The 18765-nt window shown below is 41.3% G+C and overlaps 1 protein-coding gene across 1 annotated transcript in view; it reads left to right on the top strand.

Moving 5' to 3' along the window:
* The window catches only part of NEK11 (NIMA related kinase 11), a 112176-nt gene extending 94236 nt beyond the window's left edge, over positions 1-17940 (top strand). Inside the window, 6 exon segments of the mRNA XM_089911156.1 lie at positions 2434-2755; positions 6030-6113; positions 9190-9308; positions 11090-11187; positions 13815-13918; positions 15650-17940. Coding sequence (XP_089767282.1) covers positions 2434-2755; positions 6030-6113; positions 9190-9308; positions 11090-11187; positions 13815-13918; positions 15650-15781 — 859 coding nt within the window. The 3' untranslated portion in view covers positions 15782-17940.
* Positions 17941-18765: the final 825 nt, after the last annotated feature.

The following is an 18765-nucleotide window of genomic DNA, read 5'->3' as shown; positions in this document are numbered from 1 at the left end:
AACTTGCTAAATTCAATTGTGAATTCTAATAGCTTGTAGTGTCTTTTGACCTTTTTAATGTATACAATCATGTTGAAATGCTTAATGACAGTTTGTCTTCTTTTTTAGTCTTCACATACCACTTGTTTTATGTTCCTTTTTCTGTCCTTTCTTGCTTTTAAAATTTTTTTTATTTTTAAAATAAATTTATTTATTTATTTTTGGCTGTGTTGGGTCTTCATCGCTGCTCGCGGGCCTTCTCTAGTTGTGGCGAGCGGGAGCTACTCTTTGTTGTGGTGCGCAGGCTTCTCATTACGGTGGCTTCACTTGTTGTGGAGCACAGGCTCTAGGCACATGGACTTCAGTAGCTGTGGTACACAGACTCAGTAGTTGTGGCTCACAGGCTCTAGAGCACAGGCTCAGTAGTTGTGGTGCACAGGCATTAGTTGCTCCGCGACATGTGGGATCTTCCTGGCCTAGGGCTTGAATCCATGTCCCCTGCATTGGCAGTTGGATTCTTAACCACTCGCCCCCAGGGAAGTCCCTCTTGCTTTTTTTTAATTTGAATTTTGTTATTTGATATTTTTTCCCTCTAGTAACTTGTTAGTTTTATTCTTTTCAGTTATACATCATTTTACTATTTTTTTGGTGGTAATCCTAGCAGTTATGCATTCTTGACTTATTACAGTCTAGTAAAAATTACTGCTTTTACCACTTTCCCAGTAATATTAGGACCTTATGATACTTTAACTCCATTTACCCTCTTCTGTCTTTTGCGTTATTTTTGTCATGAAATGTTATTCCACATAATTTTAAATCCCATAAGATAGTTAAGTTTTATAGAGTTAATGTTGATTTAAACATATTCAGAAAATTACTTTTTCCAGTGCTCTTCATTCCTTCTTTCATTCCTTGTTTCTGTCTGGGATCATCTTTCTTCTTTTGGAAGAATTCCCTTTTAGGATTTTAGTGCTTTCCTGCTGGCATGAATTCTCTCAGTTTTTCTTGGTCTAAAAATGTCTTTATTTCACCTTTATTTGAAGGAAATTGTTTTTCTGGGTATAGAAATCTAAATATGTGCTACTATACCAAATACCATTTAATAGTCTTACGGATGGATGAAAATTTATTGAGCTTCAAATAATTTTCATAATTTATAAGGTTGACATTGATCTTGGTGTTCTAGTCAATATCGTGAGATTTCTCCTAATGTCTGCCTCTTTCTAGCATTCTATAATGGAAATAGTCTCGGATTTGGAAAGAAAAATACATAACTCAAGAGTCAATCAGGGCCACTTGTGTGACCTTGGCCAAGTCACTTAACTTCTCTGAGCCAGTTTCATCATGTATAAAATGGGAAAAATATAATATTGCCTCCATTACACTGGGAAGTTATGATGCTCTGTTGAGATATATATGAAAGTGCTTTGTAATATGTAAAGTACCAATCCGTTTGAAATTTTTAGTGTTATTATTATTTACTGGAACAGAAACGCTTTCAGTGTATATATCCAGAATTTTCTTGAACACCCACAAAATGGTTAAAATGATGGTATTCATGTATGTATGTATTGATATATATCTTGCCTTTCATGAGAAAGCAGGACAGTGTTTGAAGTTACATAAAACACAGCTTACACAAGGTCAACGGCAAATTTATTTCTGATCTTTCAAGCAAATAATAAGAAAAGGGAGACCTGGCTAGTTACATAATTCAGAATAGCTAGAAGATAAAAATAACCCATTATTCAGGAGAAAAGTTCTTTCTTAAAACTCAGTTCAGGCAGAAATTTCTCCTTGGTTCTCTTAATGATGTAGATTATTTAAAAGATTTTTCTGCTAGTTTAGAGATGACTGATTTGCATAGTTAACACAAATTAGTGTTGGACTGATCTAGAACTTTAATATTGTTTCATACTCCTGAAGGGAGAATTATACACATTAATGAGTGCTGCAGGCAGCCACTCTCCCACCCTACTTGCAAATGGATTCTATTTAGAAAACTAATAAAGATGCCAGCTTCCTTTTCAGAATGCTTGGATATACATTGGAGGGAAGGCTAGGCTAATAAATTTAAATTTTATTTTGCATATATAACATTAATTGAACTGCCTTAGGAAGACAATATTTACCTGCATTTTACTTTTCCTTCAAAGAGGTTGATTCAAAAATTTCTTACTACCTTCATCAAATATTTATTGAGTCCCTACTATGTGTAGGCATATTCCTGTTGGATTGTTTGCTCTCCTCTGACAAAAAGTGTTCATTCAGACTTACATTTTGTGCTTTCTTTTTTCACTTTTTCCTTTTTTTTTTAGTAAACATGTATCTAAATAGAAAACAAAGTGTATGTTAGTGCCTCACAACCAATGCCCTAACACATCTGAGGTTTTGTATGATGATCAAATTTAAAAGAGGACATTTATCCCTCATTCAAATTCTTTGTGTATTCAGGTCTCTGGCATGCATTTTGTATGAGATGTGCTGTATGAATCATGCATTCACTGGCTCCAATTTCTTATCCATCGTTCTAAAAATTGTTGAAGGCGACACTCCTTCTCTCCCTGAGAGATACCCAAGACAGCTTAATGCCATCATGGAAAGGTACGGAAAGAAATGTATTGCTGCAGAAGCAATTTTAAATTGTACTTATATTTTAGTTCATTTGAACAATAATTTTCTTTTTAAACATTACAGCATGTTGAATAAGAGTCCTTCATTGAGACCATTTACTGTAGAAATTTAAAAAATTCCTTACATTGCTGAACAACCACAGGTATTTAAAATGAAAGGGATACCTGGAAGCACATATTAGCATTTATATACCTTCTAGGACTTGTAGATGTGCTGTGGGAATAAGATGCAGTAAGAATCAGTCAGAAAGGAGAAACAAGGTTTTTTTTAAAAGCTGGGGGAAATTATTAGTAGGCAATCTCTGCCAAGGAAGGTGTGTGAACTCCAGCTCCCTGGTGCCCCAGATGTGAGAAGTTTGGATTGTGATTTTTTGCCTAACTGCAGCATCCACCCTTAGAGCTCTTGGCTTACAAATCTTACCTCTACCTCTTACCTTTGTACGTGTATCCCTGCTAGTGCAAGAATGTACTACTAATGATACAAAATCTGGGGGTTTCACTGGGCCTTTATTATTCCATTCCTTATTTTGTATCCTACTAATACTTTTTATTGATTAGCTGAGTTTATTTTGTTTTCCTGTAGATTAAAAATTTCGATGCAGAGAATCTGCCTTTAATGGTAAGCAAAAAGCAAATGGTGTCCTCTCAGGAAGTTTTTTTGTTTGTTTGTTTCCTTGTTTTTAGACTTCGTAGGCTTTTACAATACAAATCCCTTGAGCAGATTTCCTTTAATTTTTATGAATAGTTTTAAGTGGACCCACAGAGCAGTCATTCACCTTCACAAATGGGCACACCTTTTCATCAGTGTCCAGTTCTCAGGCACAGGAAACAGGGATGCTGACTTGATGTGCAGTCATTAGTTGAGCTCTGGCACTGTACTGACACTGGGGGGTGCCAAAATGATAGGAACAGATATGGCTCCTGTCTTTTTGAAGCTTGGCTGCTAGTAAGAGGACCCAGTAACCAAGAAAATGTAAGCAAGTAAATAAAATAATTGTAAACTATCAGAAGAACTAGGAAGAAATATAGCATGCTGTGAAATAAGGGAAGGGAAGGGCTTTGGTGGTCAGAGAAGGAGCAGGTGACATTGTGACATCAGTGAGATGGTGAGAAGCAGCGTGCCCTACAAAGAGCCTGAGGGAGAGTGTTGTGATCACAGGGGTGGCTCGTACAAAACTCTGACTTAGGTGATGTCTCCTGGAGGGGGAAGCACTAAAGATGTGGGATAAGCAGGACAAGAGGAGGAAGTGGTGGGAGGTCCCTGGTGCTTTCAGCTCTCCCTGAGTATAGCTCTCCACTTGCCTGAGGGCAGACTTCTGAAAAGAGGCTGGTTGTTGGGATCAAAACCACAATGAAGGGTGTGTGAGCAAAAAAACAAACAAAAAAGTCAAAAGGCATCAAATAGATCCCCTGGGACTAGGGTGAGACAAATGAGGCATTTTCCCTGGTGCAAAATTAAAAAGGACACCAAAAACTCAGTAATCCAGATAAATAATGTTGCAATGTAGTGTTTTTTAAAAAAATCAAAAGTAATGCTAAAAAAAGTCCATAGTAACAAAATATCAAACGTTCAAGGACAAGATCCAATGGGGCTAGGATGAAAGTGGAGCTAAAACCAAGCAGGACCCTGCAGGGCCATCTCAGGTATAAAAGTCCCTCCATGTCCACTGTTCCTTGAAACAGTGTCCACTGTTTGTAGAAAAAGGCTTTAGTCTCCTAAGACTTTCCTGAGTTCCAAGAAACAGACTCAGGTAGTTACTAATTAGAGAACTGAGGGAATGTAGAAACAAAAGAAAAGCAGTCAAGCAAGAAAAGTAATGATAGCCTAAACAACAGTTCAGTGATAAAACAGAATTCTAGTTCCTCCCCAAGGGATATATATAATAATCTAATTCATATGTTTGAGTTGTTCTGCAGAAACTAGGACCCCTACACAGGTGGTGACTATATGATGAAAACCAGCATGTAGACCCCAGACTGGTTGGAACCAGAGATTGATGATTAAGATTCCCAAAACACCACCTTGTTACCTCAGCACCAACCAATCTGAAGAAAGTCCATGAGCTGCAACCCTCACCACAAATGTTGCTTTTAAAGACCCTTCCCTGAAAGCTATCAGGGAGTTCTGGTCTTTTAAACATTAGCTACCCATTCTCCTTGCTTGGTGCCCTGTAATAAACGCTGTACTTTCCTTCGCCACAACCTGGTATCATTAAATTGGCTTTGCTGGTGAGCAGACCTAAGTTCAGCTCGGTTAGAAACTGAGGTAGAATGGTGCAAGTTCAGGACCGGGTCTTGTCGCTTTTTAAACTTTTGCTATTGTATTCTCCAAGGCTTTTTGTCATTAATGTTGATTTTTTTTATAATACTGCATTAAAATATTATTTATCTTGGTTACTGAGTTTTTTATGCCCCTTAAATTTGTACCTGAGGTGAGTGCCTTGCTTGTCTCACCCTAGTCCTGGCCTTGGTGATGCTGAAACTCAGCCTCTGTGCACCAGTGATGAATCAAATCTTGGAGACAAAGTTTTGGGTGAAGTAGAAAAGAATAGCTTATTGCTTTGTCAGGTAAAGGGGGACACAGAAGACCCATGCCCTCAAAGCTGTGTGTTCCAACTCAGGGGGATTTGGTGAGGAGTTTTATAGCAGTGGTTCAAGGGTAGGGTTGCTGTTAAGGATCAGGGTGTGTGCAGGGCCTGCACTCCTTTAATCTGGCCTCAGGTGGGCTCCTGATGAGCTTCTGTGGTTCTCCAGGTTATCAAACTCTGACTTTCCCTCTAGAATGAAGAATGCTTCATCAAGTAGTTAACATCTTCCATTTGTTGGGGGTTTTAGTTCTGCAGAAGAACTCAAAGGTATTGTTATGTGTATCCCTTGAGGCAGAACCAGGACCCTGTCCCAAGGCTGCACTATTGTTTCTTAACTGCTCCTCCCTTCTCTCTGCATTCCCTCCCTTCATTGATTAGCAACTGTTTGAACCTGCCCTTTGGAACTCAGGGAAAGTCATGGAGGCTGAAGCCTATTCCCTACAAATAGGGGACACAGAAAGGCTTTCGTGCCCAGGAGCCTCACAGGGTCCTGTTCGGTTTCACTGGGAGCAGAGACATCCTCCACTACAGTCCCTGAGGTGGGAGAGAACTGTGTGTTCTTGGAGCTGAGGGAAGGCCTGCCTGTGGCTGGGTGACCGGGAGCAAGAGAGCAGGCAGAGCAATATGAAGTTGGAAAGATGGACAGGAGCCTGACCCCACAGGAGCTGCTGTGTAATGTTTTAGACCTGTTACAGAAGGAAAAATAGTTACCAGTGGGTTTGATTTCAAGCCTCAGTAGTACTACACATCAGAAAAGGCTACTGGTTATTTTATGCCTCTTCATCCCTGAAGAGTCTTTAAGGTATGTTACGGCTGTTCTTTTTTTCAGCACCTGATGTGCCAATATTCGGAAATGACCCTGGAAGACAAGAATTTGAATCGTCAGAAGGAGGAAGCTTATATAATTAATGCTGTGTAAGTAATTGCTTTGTTTTTAAAAAGCCCACTGAGTGTAAAGGTTAAATGCATTTGTCTTAAAAAATATTAGTGCTAAGCTGACAGCATGGAGTATCCTAGAATTCACTTAAGTCTTGCCAAGAAATTAAGGAGCTTCAGTAACTTGATGTGCCAAAGTCCTTTGCCCCAGGTGGTAGTAAATTGAAATCATAAAAGTTTAAACCTCTGCACAGCTTACAGATCTGCAGGGTAGCTCTGCAGTTGCATTTTAAGTATACAGAGAAATTCATCTCTCAAACGTTTAGTGATATTTATGCTAATGAACATTCAGATTAAGCATAAATGGCTTTCACACGTTGGTTGTTTAACAGGAACTGGCAGAGTATCTATTGAAAAGCTGACACTGTAGAGTCCTGGGACAATTGAAAATAAGCCAAAATTTACTTTCTTGAGATATACATAAGAACTAGAGAATGTGTGTTTCACAAAGAGCCATAATTTTTTCCTGATCTCATTTGTCTCTCCTACCTATTCAAAATTTCTATGCCATAGCTTACAAGATCCCAGAATACTAGGTTATGTCAGAACAGCCATGTACAGCTGTGCAGGCTGTGTACTGCACAACTCCAGGGGGCACCACTGATAAGACCAAATCTATAATTTTGCTGAAGAAATGTTATTTAATTTTGTTCCAATGAGAATGACAGTCCCTCCCAGAGCTGTGCAGGGCAGTGAAGTGAGAATGGTAGCCCTCATCAGCTTGATCTTCAAGGCCAAATTACACAAATATGCTTCTCTAACCCCCAGTCTAGTGGTTTCTCAACTGTGCCGTGTTTGTTTTCCATCCCCACTTTCAAACTGAGGGAACTGGTCCATCAAAGGTATTCAGTCTTTGTTTAATGCATGATCTCCAGTTAAAATACCCTGCAACTCAGGAGATACATCTTTAGGCATGCCCCTATAACCTAGTTTTCTTGGGTTACTACCTATTTTTTTCAGGAATGCCTGGAACTTCTCATTTTATTTTATTAACAAGATATGTGAGAGTAGTAGGTATCTTATTTTTAAAATACTGGACTAACTTTAGCTATCATTTTGCACTGCAGTTTTGAAACAGTTTGCCTGACTGTGCTTACAATTATAGTGTGCTTGAATCCAGTTCTTCGGGTGATCTTTCACATTATGAGATATTGATTTCAAATCGTCACTGTTATTTTCAAGATCTATGACTGTTTTGAGGGGCTCTATCTGGTTTTACAAAATAAAGCATGTGTATTCCTGAAAACTGCATGGCCCCTGGAGGCTCTGGTCTGAACTGTATTCTAGAGGGATGAGAACTGCCTACAGAGGTCATTACAGTTTCCTCATAGTGTTTCTTTCTTTTTTTTTTTTTTTTTTGTGGTACGCGGGCCTCTCACTGTTGTGGCCTCTCCCGTTGCGGAGCGCAGGCTCCGGATGTACAGGCTCAGCGGCCATGGCTTACGGGCCCAGCTGCACCGCAGCATGTGGGATCTTCCAGGACCGGGGCATGAACCCGTGTCCCCTGCATCGGCAGGAGGACTCTCAACCACTGCGCCACCAGGGAAGCCCTCATAGTGTTTCTTTTCTTTTTTTTTTTCCTGTGTACGTATATTTTAATGTAAGTGGGGTCATCTTATACACATTTTAAAACTTGAATGTTTTTTATTTAACAAATATATGTATTTTGACAATTATTCAATCTAAGTATATGAATATACCCCAGACTTTTCATATTGTCCCCTCCTATGTACACTAAATATAAAGATGAAAATAGCTTTATTTCTGCTTAAAGAAACAATACTATTTTTAATGTAAAATATTCAGACAATACCAAAGATGAAAGAAATAGTTAAAAAGCAACTGAAATCTCGCCACACTGAGATGATCCCCATTTTGGTGACTAGTTAAGTCTATTCCTTTAGGTATTCACATAAGTGTAAACATACACCCGTATCTACCACATACATGTTTATAATATTTATCAGTGGATTACATACAAGTTGATTTTTATCACAAAACTGTTTTACTTGTGCTTGGGGATTTTTATCCTCCCTCCCTGTCCCCCCCTCATAGTGTTTCTTAAGGAGGGAGTTCAGTGCAAAAGGCATTCCGCTATTGGGCCCTAACCAAGCCAGGCACAGAAGCAAATGCCATTGAGAATGTGGTTGCAGACCTTTCAATACATGGTTAATGTAAGCACATTTCTTTAACTGAAGAAAGAGGCTCTCGAATAATATTGGCTAACATTTTCAGGGGTAATGACCATATGCTTTGCTCTGTTATAAGCTTTTTGCATGAATTAACTCATTTAAACTCACAACAACCCTACAAAGTAGGTACTATTATTATTATTATTTAAGCAATCATAGAGAGGTCAAGTAACTTGCCCAAAGGCATACAGCATGTAGCCTGGAACTAGGATTTGAACTTAGAGAATGTTCTTAACTGTGCAATTAATCACTATGCCATGCTGCCATAAAAATACCTACTGTATGAAGCCTAGAAGATAAGGCATATTCAATAACTTTTAGCTATTGTAATACTACCATTTTGGGATACTTTTATATGTCAGGCACTGTACATACATTATCTCATATAATACTCAGGATAGCTCATTCTTTATGGATGAGAAAACTGGGGTTCAGAGAAATTCAGTAACTTGCCCAAGGCTACAGAGCTAATGAGTGGTAGAGATGGGATTCAAACCCTGCCTAATTCCAAAATTGTGTCTTATCCACATGGTTGAATTAGTCTGCCAGTCTATTTACTCCTTAATGGCCAAGATCCTAATTTGTCTTGCACTATGAAAAGCAGTCATAGGCAATGAAATGAGCAGAAATTTGCAAAGTACATAATTTGCTTTTAAACAAAAATCTAGTTTAAAAAATATTGCCAATTAACCACAGTCCTTCTTGGCTAATTACCTACCCAGAGTTTATTAGTTTTCACTTGGCATGTCTTGAGATGCTTTTCCCTTCTCAGTAGTGTAATGATACTTCTGTAAAATACTTGTTTAATTTTTCTGAGCATGTTTGGGATGGGTTGCACATGGGAATCTTTATTATCTATAGGCAGAAAAAATCCACCTGCAGACCCTGTGGGCGCTGTCTGAGGTACAGAAAATGACACCAAGAGAGAGGATGCGGCTGAGGAAGGTCCAGGCAGCTGATGAGGAGGCCAGGAAGCTAAAGTAAGTGACCTTCCCTTAGTGCCCTGGGCCCTGGGCTGCCTCCCAGGGCTCTAGAGGAACTTGCTGAAGAAAAGCAAAAACCACAACAAGAAAATGCACATATTTATCAGTTTATTCATTTATTCATTCACTCATTCCCTCAAAAGATGGTTATTGAGCCATAGATGGTTATTGGATGCCAGGCACTATTAATAGCAGGCTTTCAGTCTTGTGTGAAAAGAAGGATTGAATATCAGGGAGGTTATTAGGAATAAAAATATAAGGTCAGCCTCCAGACGAAGCCTCTTTGTTGTTGACACCTTCTGTACACAGCGCCGTGAGGGGGTGATAAGGTGGCCTCACTATTCTGTCCACACTCCCCAGGTGTTTGCTAAACCCCTCTGCCCAGAGCCCTGGCTGCTGTGTACCTGCAGGAAATTGCTGGCTTTAAGAAGGAGCCTGGAAACAACTCTGTTTTGTCAGGTAAAGCCCTTCACAGTCTGCTCTGGGCATGCTGCTGGTGTGAGAGATCACAAGTGTTTAGAGTTTACACATGAAAAGGGGGTTCCAAAGAGCCCAAAACTCCCAATTTCTCAAAGACTGATTTTTCAGCTGGTATGTGACCCAATTGCCTAATTTTTCTTCTTCTTTCTTCCTCTGCCAATTTTTTGGTGGCTTAGAAGCCCCAACAAAGAATTAGAGGGACAAAAAAAGACCTGAAACTCAAATCTGTCCAATGTGATATCATTCAGTGTTCAGCTGGAAGATATATGCAAACCAGTACACCATGAAGTGTGGATTTTGCTGAAGAAATATAGTCAAGAAAGTTGTTTGGACTGTTGCATCAACTCACAGTCCCAGATCTATTTCTAACACCTCAGGAATGGCGATATTTCCAGGGTACCATGGTTCATGTCATTGGTTGAGGGTGAAAGGAAAATTAAATCTCTGACAGGAACAGATTAAAAAGGCAATTTAACAACTTGCACATTACAATTTATTTTTCAAATTAAAACTATTTTTAATACGCAAAAAAGTCATAGATCTACCTCATGGCATTTAATATTTTTGTTATTAAAGGCAATGATTTTTAAATAAGTTTGTTCTTGATTTTATGAATGAATTGCATTGGAGTGGTTTTGATTATTGTTTCTAGGATTTGAGAAAGGTCATGTGTTTTAGGTAGAAAATGACTCCGTTGTCATGAGGGTTATAATGTACCCACATAATAGACAAGAAAATTTGACTACAGGGATATTCAGTGATTTTTCAAGAAATCTAAGTATAAATTAGCATACAAGTAATCACAAGAACTCAAATCTTTCCTCCAGTTTAATAGCAGGTCTATTAAATTCAACTCTTCTATTGTAGAGGAAACAGAAAATGTCTGAGAAAAATTCCCCTTCACAGTGGCTCTCATATTCTTTTCCATAAATTCTTTGAAATGCAGGTCTGTTTTCCACATCTATGGGTTTGTTACCCAGTTATTCATATGTGTTGGGCTCTCTCCTGAGCATCAGAGACACACTCCTGTCCTTTGTCAGCACAGGCCGAGAGCACACAGGAACGGCGCCACCCTCTTCCCCTGAGTTCTGGGTTCTTGAGGGTGAACAAAGAGCCAGCATCCTGCGTGCTTTAAAGGAAAATCGAGTGGGGCTGCACCGCACTCACGTGATAAGGGAGAGACCACAGGCCTGGCTGCCCTACACCCCAGTCTGCCTTTTGAAACAGGGATCACACTTGTGTAACGTAGATGTGGTTTTAGCAAATTGCAGCTCTTTTTCTATGTTCACTTTATGCAGAAAGCTTTTGGAAGAAAAATATGAAGAAAACAACAAACAAATGCAAGAACTGAGATCTCGGAACTTGCAGCAGCTGACTGTGGATGTGCTCCACGTGAGTGCGCTTCTGTTTTAAATTTTACGAAAGACCTTTTCTTGCCTCAGATTCTTCAGATTCATGGGGCCAGTTGGGTAGTAAAAGGGACAAGGTAAGGAAAAAAAGCATCCAGACCAACTCTGCCCAATTCCAGGCTGGACTGGGATTTGTTTTAGAACGTAGGCCAACAATTAGTGATGGCACTAATTCAAAGCAGCTGTACCAAGTGCCTGCTGTGTAAGGATGACTTAATCTGCATTGAATGAACAACTGAAGAGTTAAAAGTATGACTTTGCAGAGCAAATGTGTGTCTATCTAATTTTGAATTTCAGCCGTGCTATTGTTGCTTTACTTCTTTAGTCCACTGTTCTTTTTCTGTCTTATTTTTCGTTCTTTCCCTCTTTATTTTCTGTCGCCCATCCATATCATCGTGCGTTGTGTTAATAACCCCTTTCAAACTTTGGAGAATTATCATACATATCCAATAATAGGGCTGCAGACTCACATGAAATGCACCCCAAATTCATGTCCTCTGCATCCCAAGCCTCTAAATGCCATCCCCTAATGGTTAAAAATATCTTCATTGACCTTGGTGTGGACTTTGATACTTAAGGTAGTCTTTCTTCAGGGTTGTATTTGGATAATAGACATCAACACCAACCTCCTAGCTCTTTGGTAAAAACAATTTGGGAAGGAGTCCTTTTTATGGAAAACTTTATTGTCTCAAATTCTGGTTATTTGTTCATTGGTCATCCCTGTATCTGAGGGAGAGTCTTTCCTTTAGCAGGAAGAACCAAGCCCCTGAGGCTGTGGGGATGATCCCTGAGGTCTGGGGATGCTCATTCTACTGTAGCTCAGTAATCACAGGGCTCTGCACCCTGGGGTGTGCCGGAGCCCTGTGCAGAGCTCACTCGCAGACAAGGCAGAGCATGAGAACGTTGTTTTCTGTCTCCCTCTGATTGGTGATCCACTTTTCTCAATTACTTAGTGGTTGGGAGTGCTTTAGAGTTCTGAAAACCCAAAGTTGGAGCAGATGGGGGCCCAGCTACATTGACCTTAGGAGTCTCTGTCCATCAGGCCCTTTAGCAGACAGTATGTGGGTGCTGATGCTGCTCCATCCCAACCCCTATTCTCCACCATCTCTTACTCCCAGGGAGGCTGGCCTCAGAGGTGTAGGGGTGGGATGGTTCCTGCTCACAGAACCTTAGGGTGGAGAAGTTGCCAGCTGAGGGGCAGCAGTGTCAGACCCCTACTCGGGGAAGGGTCTTGACACCACCAAGCCCCCTGCAAACACTGAGCACCCTCCTTCAGCTCCCCAGATACTTTTGAGGCCCTGAAATGATGACTTGTGGAGGTAGGTCATCTTCCCCTCAGGATTGAGACTGCAGATTCCCGCACATCCCCAACAAGAGTCTGGCATGATGATAAGAATTCTGCATTTGTTAATATATGTAAAATACTTGTTTAATCAGCTGATAAAAACCAGGACATTTTTCTGGAATGCTCAGGGTCCCCTGCTTCTAAGGGATTTTACCCCCAGAGATTGGAAATTGAGAAGTACAGACGTGATAATATTTTGTTTTATAAAGCCTAAATAACTTTATTCTTAAAGTTAGCATATGGCAAATAAAAATGTAGTTTCAAGTACGATCTTACATTTTAATGTCTAATAACTTACTTAACTTCTTTGCTTTTCTTCATTGGCCTTAAAATTAATCATTTCTGTGTTCTTTTTCATTTCCAATATGATTACTATTAGTGTGAAGCAACAACACTGTATGAGGTCTTGTCCCTTCTATAAATTAGGGCCCTTGGGGGATCCTAAAGTCACTTAAGATTTTATTAGCTCTATATTATCCTACAGAACATGGGAGTCCAGATCTTGGCCCAGTTAAAATGAGGAAAGTGAGGATTTCGCAGAGATTTTATGAAGTCCGAACTCATAACCTCCACAGTGTCTGCCTAGTTTCTCCCAATTCCACCCCCGTCCATCAGCAAGGAGCAAAGGCAGGAGGGAGGTGCCTACCGCTGTCTTGACCAGAGATGGTGGTTCATTCTTTGGTCGTGTAAGATTCAGTATCACCAACATCTTTGGTTCTGAGCTTTCCAGAAGCAAGTTTCCTAAGTTGCATATTTATGTAGGCAGGAAGTGCTCCAGGCAGCCCCTGGCTTTTGAGGAGAAGACCCTCCCTAGGCTGATTCTGCCCAGTGCGCAGCGTTGTTCAGCACCACAGGTCTCTCACCCTCCTTTGTGCAGTTACATCAGACATTTCCCTCTGACCCATCAGTAGCATCCCACTTTCTCTCTTTCAAATGTCACCGCCTCTTCAGGAGAACCGTCTTTGACCTCAGTCTACTAGCCCTTCTCCAAATTCTTATGTTTTCTAGCAATGCTTCTCAAACTTCAAAATGTACCTGAATCACCTCTTGGTCTTGTTGAAATGTAGATTCTGATTTGGCTGGTCTGGGGTGGGTCCTGGGATGCTGCATTTCTAACAAACTCCCTGGTGATTCCTATGCTGCTGAGCCAGGACCGCACACTGATTAATAATGGACAGAAATTGGGGTTCTTGAAAGCAGCTTCAGATGAAGGAGGATCTGGAAAAGCCATGATGAGCGGACCTTCCTATAATCTCTTTAGGAAAAAAGAGCATTTAATGGGAATTGAAGAAAAGGAGGGGCAACCTGAGGGAAGGCTTTCTTGTTACCCCTGGAGGAGGTTGGAGAGAGGAGGCCAGGCAGAGAGGAGAACAGTCTGATCACATTCACAGGCACAGGAGTGAGGCAGGCCTAGTATATTCAGAGAACCAAGGAGGGGGAGCTGATACTTTGCAGATGGACTGAAGGGTCTAGACATCTCATGGAAAGGCATCAGTGAGCTGAAAATGATGAAATACAATGTGAGAAATAAGCTGGATTAATTGGATGCAAGAGGCTAAAGAAAAACATGATTAAGAAGGAAAGAAGGAAGAGGCACACATTCCCATCTTTGCCCAGATGCACATTTGTGGTTGAATTTCTTCCTCCTCTCGCTGGGGCTCTGTTCTTTAGTGCTCTTCCTTCTGTCTGGCTGGCTGAAGCAAACCTCATTATATTTCAAAAGCAGTTGTAGGAGATAGAAACACAGTTAGGGGAGAGACAGGCTGGCTGTGTCACCTCTTAGATGTTTTAACAATTCTTTGAGGCGTTTAGGAGGGTGGCTTGCTTTGTTTTTCAGAACCTGACTGATGGGGCCTTTTACACTGGAAGGAATTTTCTGCTCCACTGAATTTGGGCTTTGAAATCTTGAAGCGTAGTTGACTGTGGAATCATGTTGGCACCATTTCTTTAAAGGATGGTAGCTTAAAACAACTAGATACCATGATGCACACACTAAGCCCAGTCTTTCTTTTATCCTGGGGTGTATGCAGGTGTGATGGTTTCTGTGAAAATTGTGTGGCAGATCAGGCCTCCAAATGTGAAACAGTCCTGGGGATCAAAGAGCAGATCAAGTCTTGCTCCTTCTAAGAGAAGCAATTATAACAATTCTGTTCTCTTCAAAGAGAACCTCAGAAAATCAAAGTCAACTGAGAGTCTAAATACTTGTTGTCAAATAATTTCTGAAGTGCACACAGAGGCACATTTCGTGCAGTCTCTGCTTTTTGCACTATCAGTGACCCTTTGAAATTTGGAGCCAGTTTCACCTCCTGCAACAATTATTATACAGTACAAAAAATGGACTTCTTAAAAATATTTTATGACTGTATTTCCACAGATGCCACATCATGGTGTAACACAGCTATGTTTTGCTTATTCATTTAAGCTTAGTTTGAACTTTCTCCTTTTGATAAGAAGATGCTCTTGGAATAGTTCTCCATGAAAGCCATTTACCCAGGAAAACAGGTCAATTCAGCATTAGCTCTGGGTGGCAAATACACACACACACGCACACACACACACGCACACACACACATGCACACACACACATGCACACACACACATGCACACACACACACACAGAGTGATTAGTTGACATGCCTACTGAAACATTTGAGAAGTTTAACTTTTATTTTTTTGAAGTGGAAACTCTTTCATGTCACCTCTTAGATCTCTTTCTTTTAGGAAATTGAAATTCATAGAATCACAGAGCTTTTAAAGCTGGAGGAGAGCTTTAAAAGACATTATTGAAGCCAGCACCTCTAGTCTTGAGATGAGGAAGCTGAGTAGGGCTGGACATCCTGCCCGCCTCACCCTCACCATGACCCTGACACTCAGGCCAAGGGAGGTTATATGATTTGCCCAAGGTCACCTGCCGAGTTAATTCAGAGCTGTTCCTCTCATTCCAAGCTGCCTTCTTGAGATTTGAAAATGTTATCATGTTTAAGGGAAAGGATTAGGTGGGCTTTTGTTTCTAAGTCATCTTCTAAACAAGAATATTGTTTCATTTGTGGTAATGGTGTTTCCTCTGATCAGCTTCTCATGAATTGTTCATTACCTTCTGCAAGGAATTTGATGACCCAGCTTCAGAGAACCTACCTGAGTCTCAGCCCATTCCTTCCCTGGACCTTGGCACACTTGGGTCAAGTGTAGAGGACACTGTAGCTGACCTTGGAGATCACGGTATAAGTTTGCATTAGCCTGCAGAAGGCTGCTCTTGGATGACATGTGTGTTGGTGAGGCTGACCCTCCAGTGAGCCTGGCCGGCCTCTGGGAGAAGCCTTGGGTGTATGTGGCCACCTTCCATCAGTTTGCCAGAGCTGGGCTGTGGTGGTGAAGAGAAGAGAAGCTGAGGGCTTTGTCCATCCTCTCTTGTCTTCTTTGTCATAGCGAAGATGAGCTGGAAACTCGCACCGGATGAGGGACCTCCGCTTCTACATGAGTTAAACAGCATCACTACTAACATGTGTAAGACTGTGAATGCTCTGAAGTAAGTTGTTTCCCTGGCCCTCATGAACCAGAAAAAAAGTGCTCAGAGCTGTCAGCCAAACTGGGGAGATATGTCATAGCCTAATGTTATCAAACATGAGTTTTAGAGTAAAAAAGCTGGCCCTATCAGGGAAGACCCTGGCAACAATCTGTCTAGGTCTCAGTTTCCTTTACCATGAAACAAGAATAAAGCAAATTAGCTAAGGTCTGTGACGTGCTCTAAGCTCCATGCCCAGCACATGGTAAAAACCAAAGAGAGGGAAGCAGTTCATGACTCTGAGGGGCAGGGCTGGGAACGTGGGAACTTGAAGTCCTGTAGGGCCGCTGACAAGTGTCAGGAACATCATAGGCACTCAGTGAACATTCTTTGAGTGAATGAATGTGTGGATGAATGACATGTTGTCTCGACCTCTGAGAAGCAGATGCCAAGACGGGACTAAAAGTGCAAGGATATTATTAGGGGAAATGTCTGCATAAAAGGAGTTAGGAAAGGAGCTAGGAAAGGCTGAGAGAACTGTCAGACCGCAATTCGAGTCTCATTCCAAGTGAAGAGAGAGGTTCGCTGGATGAGCCCTAGTCTGTGAGGCAGTCAGAGGCAGCCAGGACATCAGGAAGTGCTTCAGGAGACTCATCTGTTGGAGGCTGCGTGTCCCTGCTGCGGTGGGCCTGGGGTGAGGATGGCAGAGGGGTGTGGCAGCCTCACTCTCCTTGTGGGTGAATGTCTTGAGGTGCATCCTCGTGGCTGGAACTCTCTTTGGCAGCAGCTGAGTTCTCTTTCCCAAGAATGAAGGTAGTGCAACTTGGATTTGGCTGGTCATCTCAGCCCAAATTTGCATTCGATGTCTTCCTGATGGAGCTGTTAGAGCTCGTGCTGCCTTCTTCAGCTGTGAGGAGACTAGGACCTGATGCTCTTCAGGTTGCCATTTGCCAACTTTTGAAATGGTGTTTTGGAAGCCATCTGGTAATGGGTGTTACTGGCAGACAAATATGTGTATCAGATGGATTTGCGTTTAGATTCTTTTCAGGTATTTCTTTTATTTATTTATTTATTTGTCTGCATTGGGTCTTAGTTGCAGCACGTAGGATCTTAGTTGTGGCATGCAGAATCTTTTCGTTGAGGCACGCGGGCTCTTCATTGCAGGGCGCAGGCTTCTCTCTAGCTGTGGTGCTTGGGCTCTAGAACACACAGGCTCAGTAATTGTGGTATGTGGGCCCAGTTTCCCCATGGCATGTGGGATCCTAGTTCCCTGACCAGGGATGGAACCTGCGTCCCCTGCATTGGAAGGTGGACTCCCAACCACTGGACCACCAGGGAAGTCCCCAGGTATTTCTTTAATACATTATTTGTTATTTTCCAAAGGTAAAATTTGGAAATGTAGAACTGTCCCCTGGGCCTTTCTTTCCAAGGCTATAAAACCAAGGGCTAGGCAGGCCTTTGAGTAGCACCGATATGGACGGCCTGTGCACTGCTGGAGGGCCATCTCCATCTAGAAAGAGGAAGCCCCAGGACAGGGCATTTAGTGGGTGGCCTAGGATCAAGAGGCCTGGGCCCAGCCTCCAGATTTCAGATAGGAAAGGGTACTTATTTCACAGACGAGAAACCAAAGACAGTAGGTAATTTGCTCAAGGACTCCAAAGTTCCTGCTTTCTAGTGCAAGTTACTCCTAAGCTATCTCTGACCACAGAGCTGCCGGGATTCTCAGGCTGGCATCCTCCTTACCTTGCCCTTTGTCTTCTGTCAGGAGGTTTTGGTATGGCAGACCATGTGTTGAGTTACCAGCCAAACTGGAAGTGGGCCAATCCACTCCTTTGCTCACCTTGTTCACACCGTAAGGAAACTACTTAGATGCCCATTATAAGCTGTGAGAGCCAAAACCACATAGTTTTAGGTGGGCCAAATGCCTTGTAAAATACTTTAAACATTTCCCTTATTTTTTCCTCTCTGTAAATTCATATTTTCTAATTTCTATTCTTTCTTAAATATTAAATTGAAAAGGGAGACTATGAAGAACTATGAAATGTAGCCTTTGGGTTGATGATTGGTTAGATGGTGGGTAATTGCAAGATGGTTAGTGACCTCATAGCTTAATCATGAAACTTTGAGACAGGAAACTTTAATTTGTTGATGAACTCTGAAGTGGTTAGTTATTACCCCCATTTTCTTTGCCTTATACAAGATTTGACTCCAAACTTTCAGCACCCAGAGGAAGTTGTAATTTATTTTTTATCTAGCTTGTATATGTAAAATAAAATTACACAATCATTTTTTTTAAGCTCCTGCAGGAAATGTTTAATCAGTTTTAGATGCTGAATTGGGAAATTCCCTCTGGGATTGAGGAGTTAGTTGCAGAGAAACAAGACAGGGTGAGACATTATTTACATCTGATATGCATTTAGTTGACAACAGCTGATTTAATCTAGCTGAAGTCATGGATAACCATTATAATCAAATGAGAAAGCATGACTGGAATGTTGAAGAAATTATTCCTATTTAACTCCTTATATGTAATGTTGATGATCACTTGCACATTAATTTTTGCCAGGAGCTTCATTACACTCTAGCCTTATTTTTAGCAGCTCACAGCTGAGTTTCAGAATAGCATTTCTTGCAAAGCTGGAATAATAGCCTGGGACTCAGGGGCCCCAGACCCACCCAGAGCCTGGCTCTCATAATGCAGAGGCTGCACTGGTGTCA

Source organism: Delphinapterus leucas, chromosome 4 (assembly GCF_059928025.1).
Source record: "Delphinapterus leucas isolate spDelLeu-1000000601 "Yukka" chromosome 4, BTC_Dleu_Yukka2, whole genome shotgun sequence".
Taxonomy (NCBI): Eukaryota; Metazoa; Chordata; class Mammalia; order Artiodactyla; family Monodontidae; genus Delphinapterus; species Delphinapterus leucas.
This window is presented reverse-complemented; position numbering and strand designations above follow the sequence as displayed.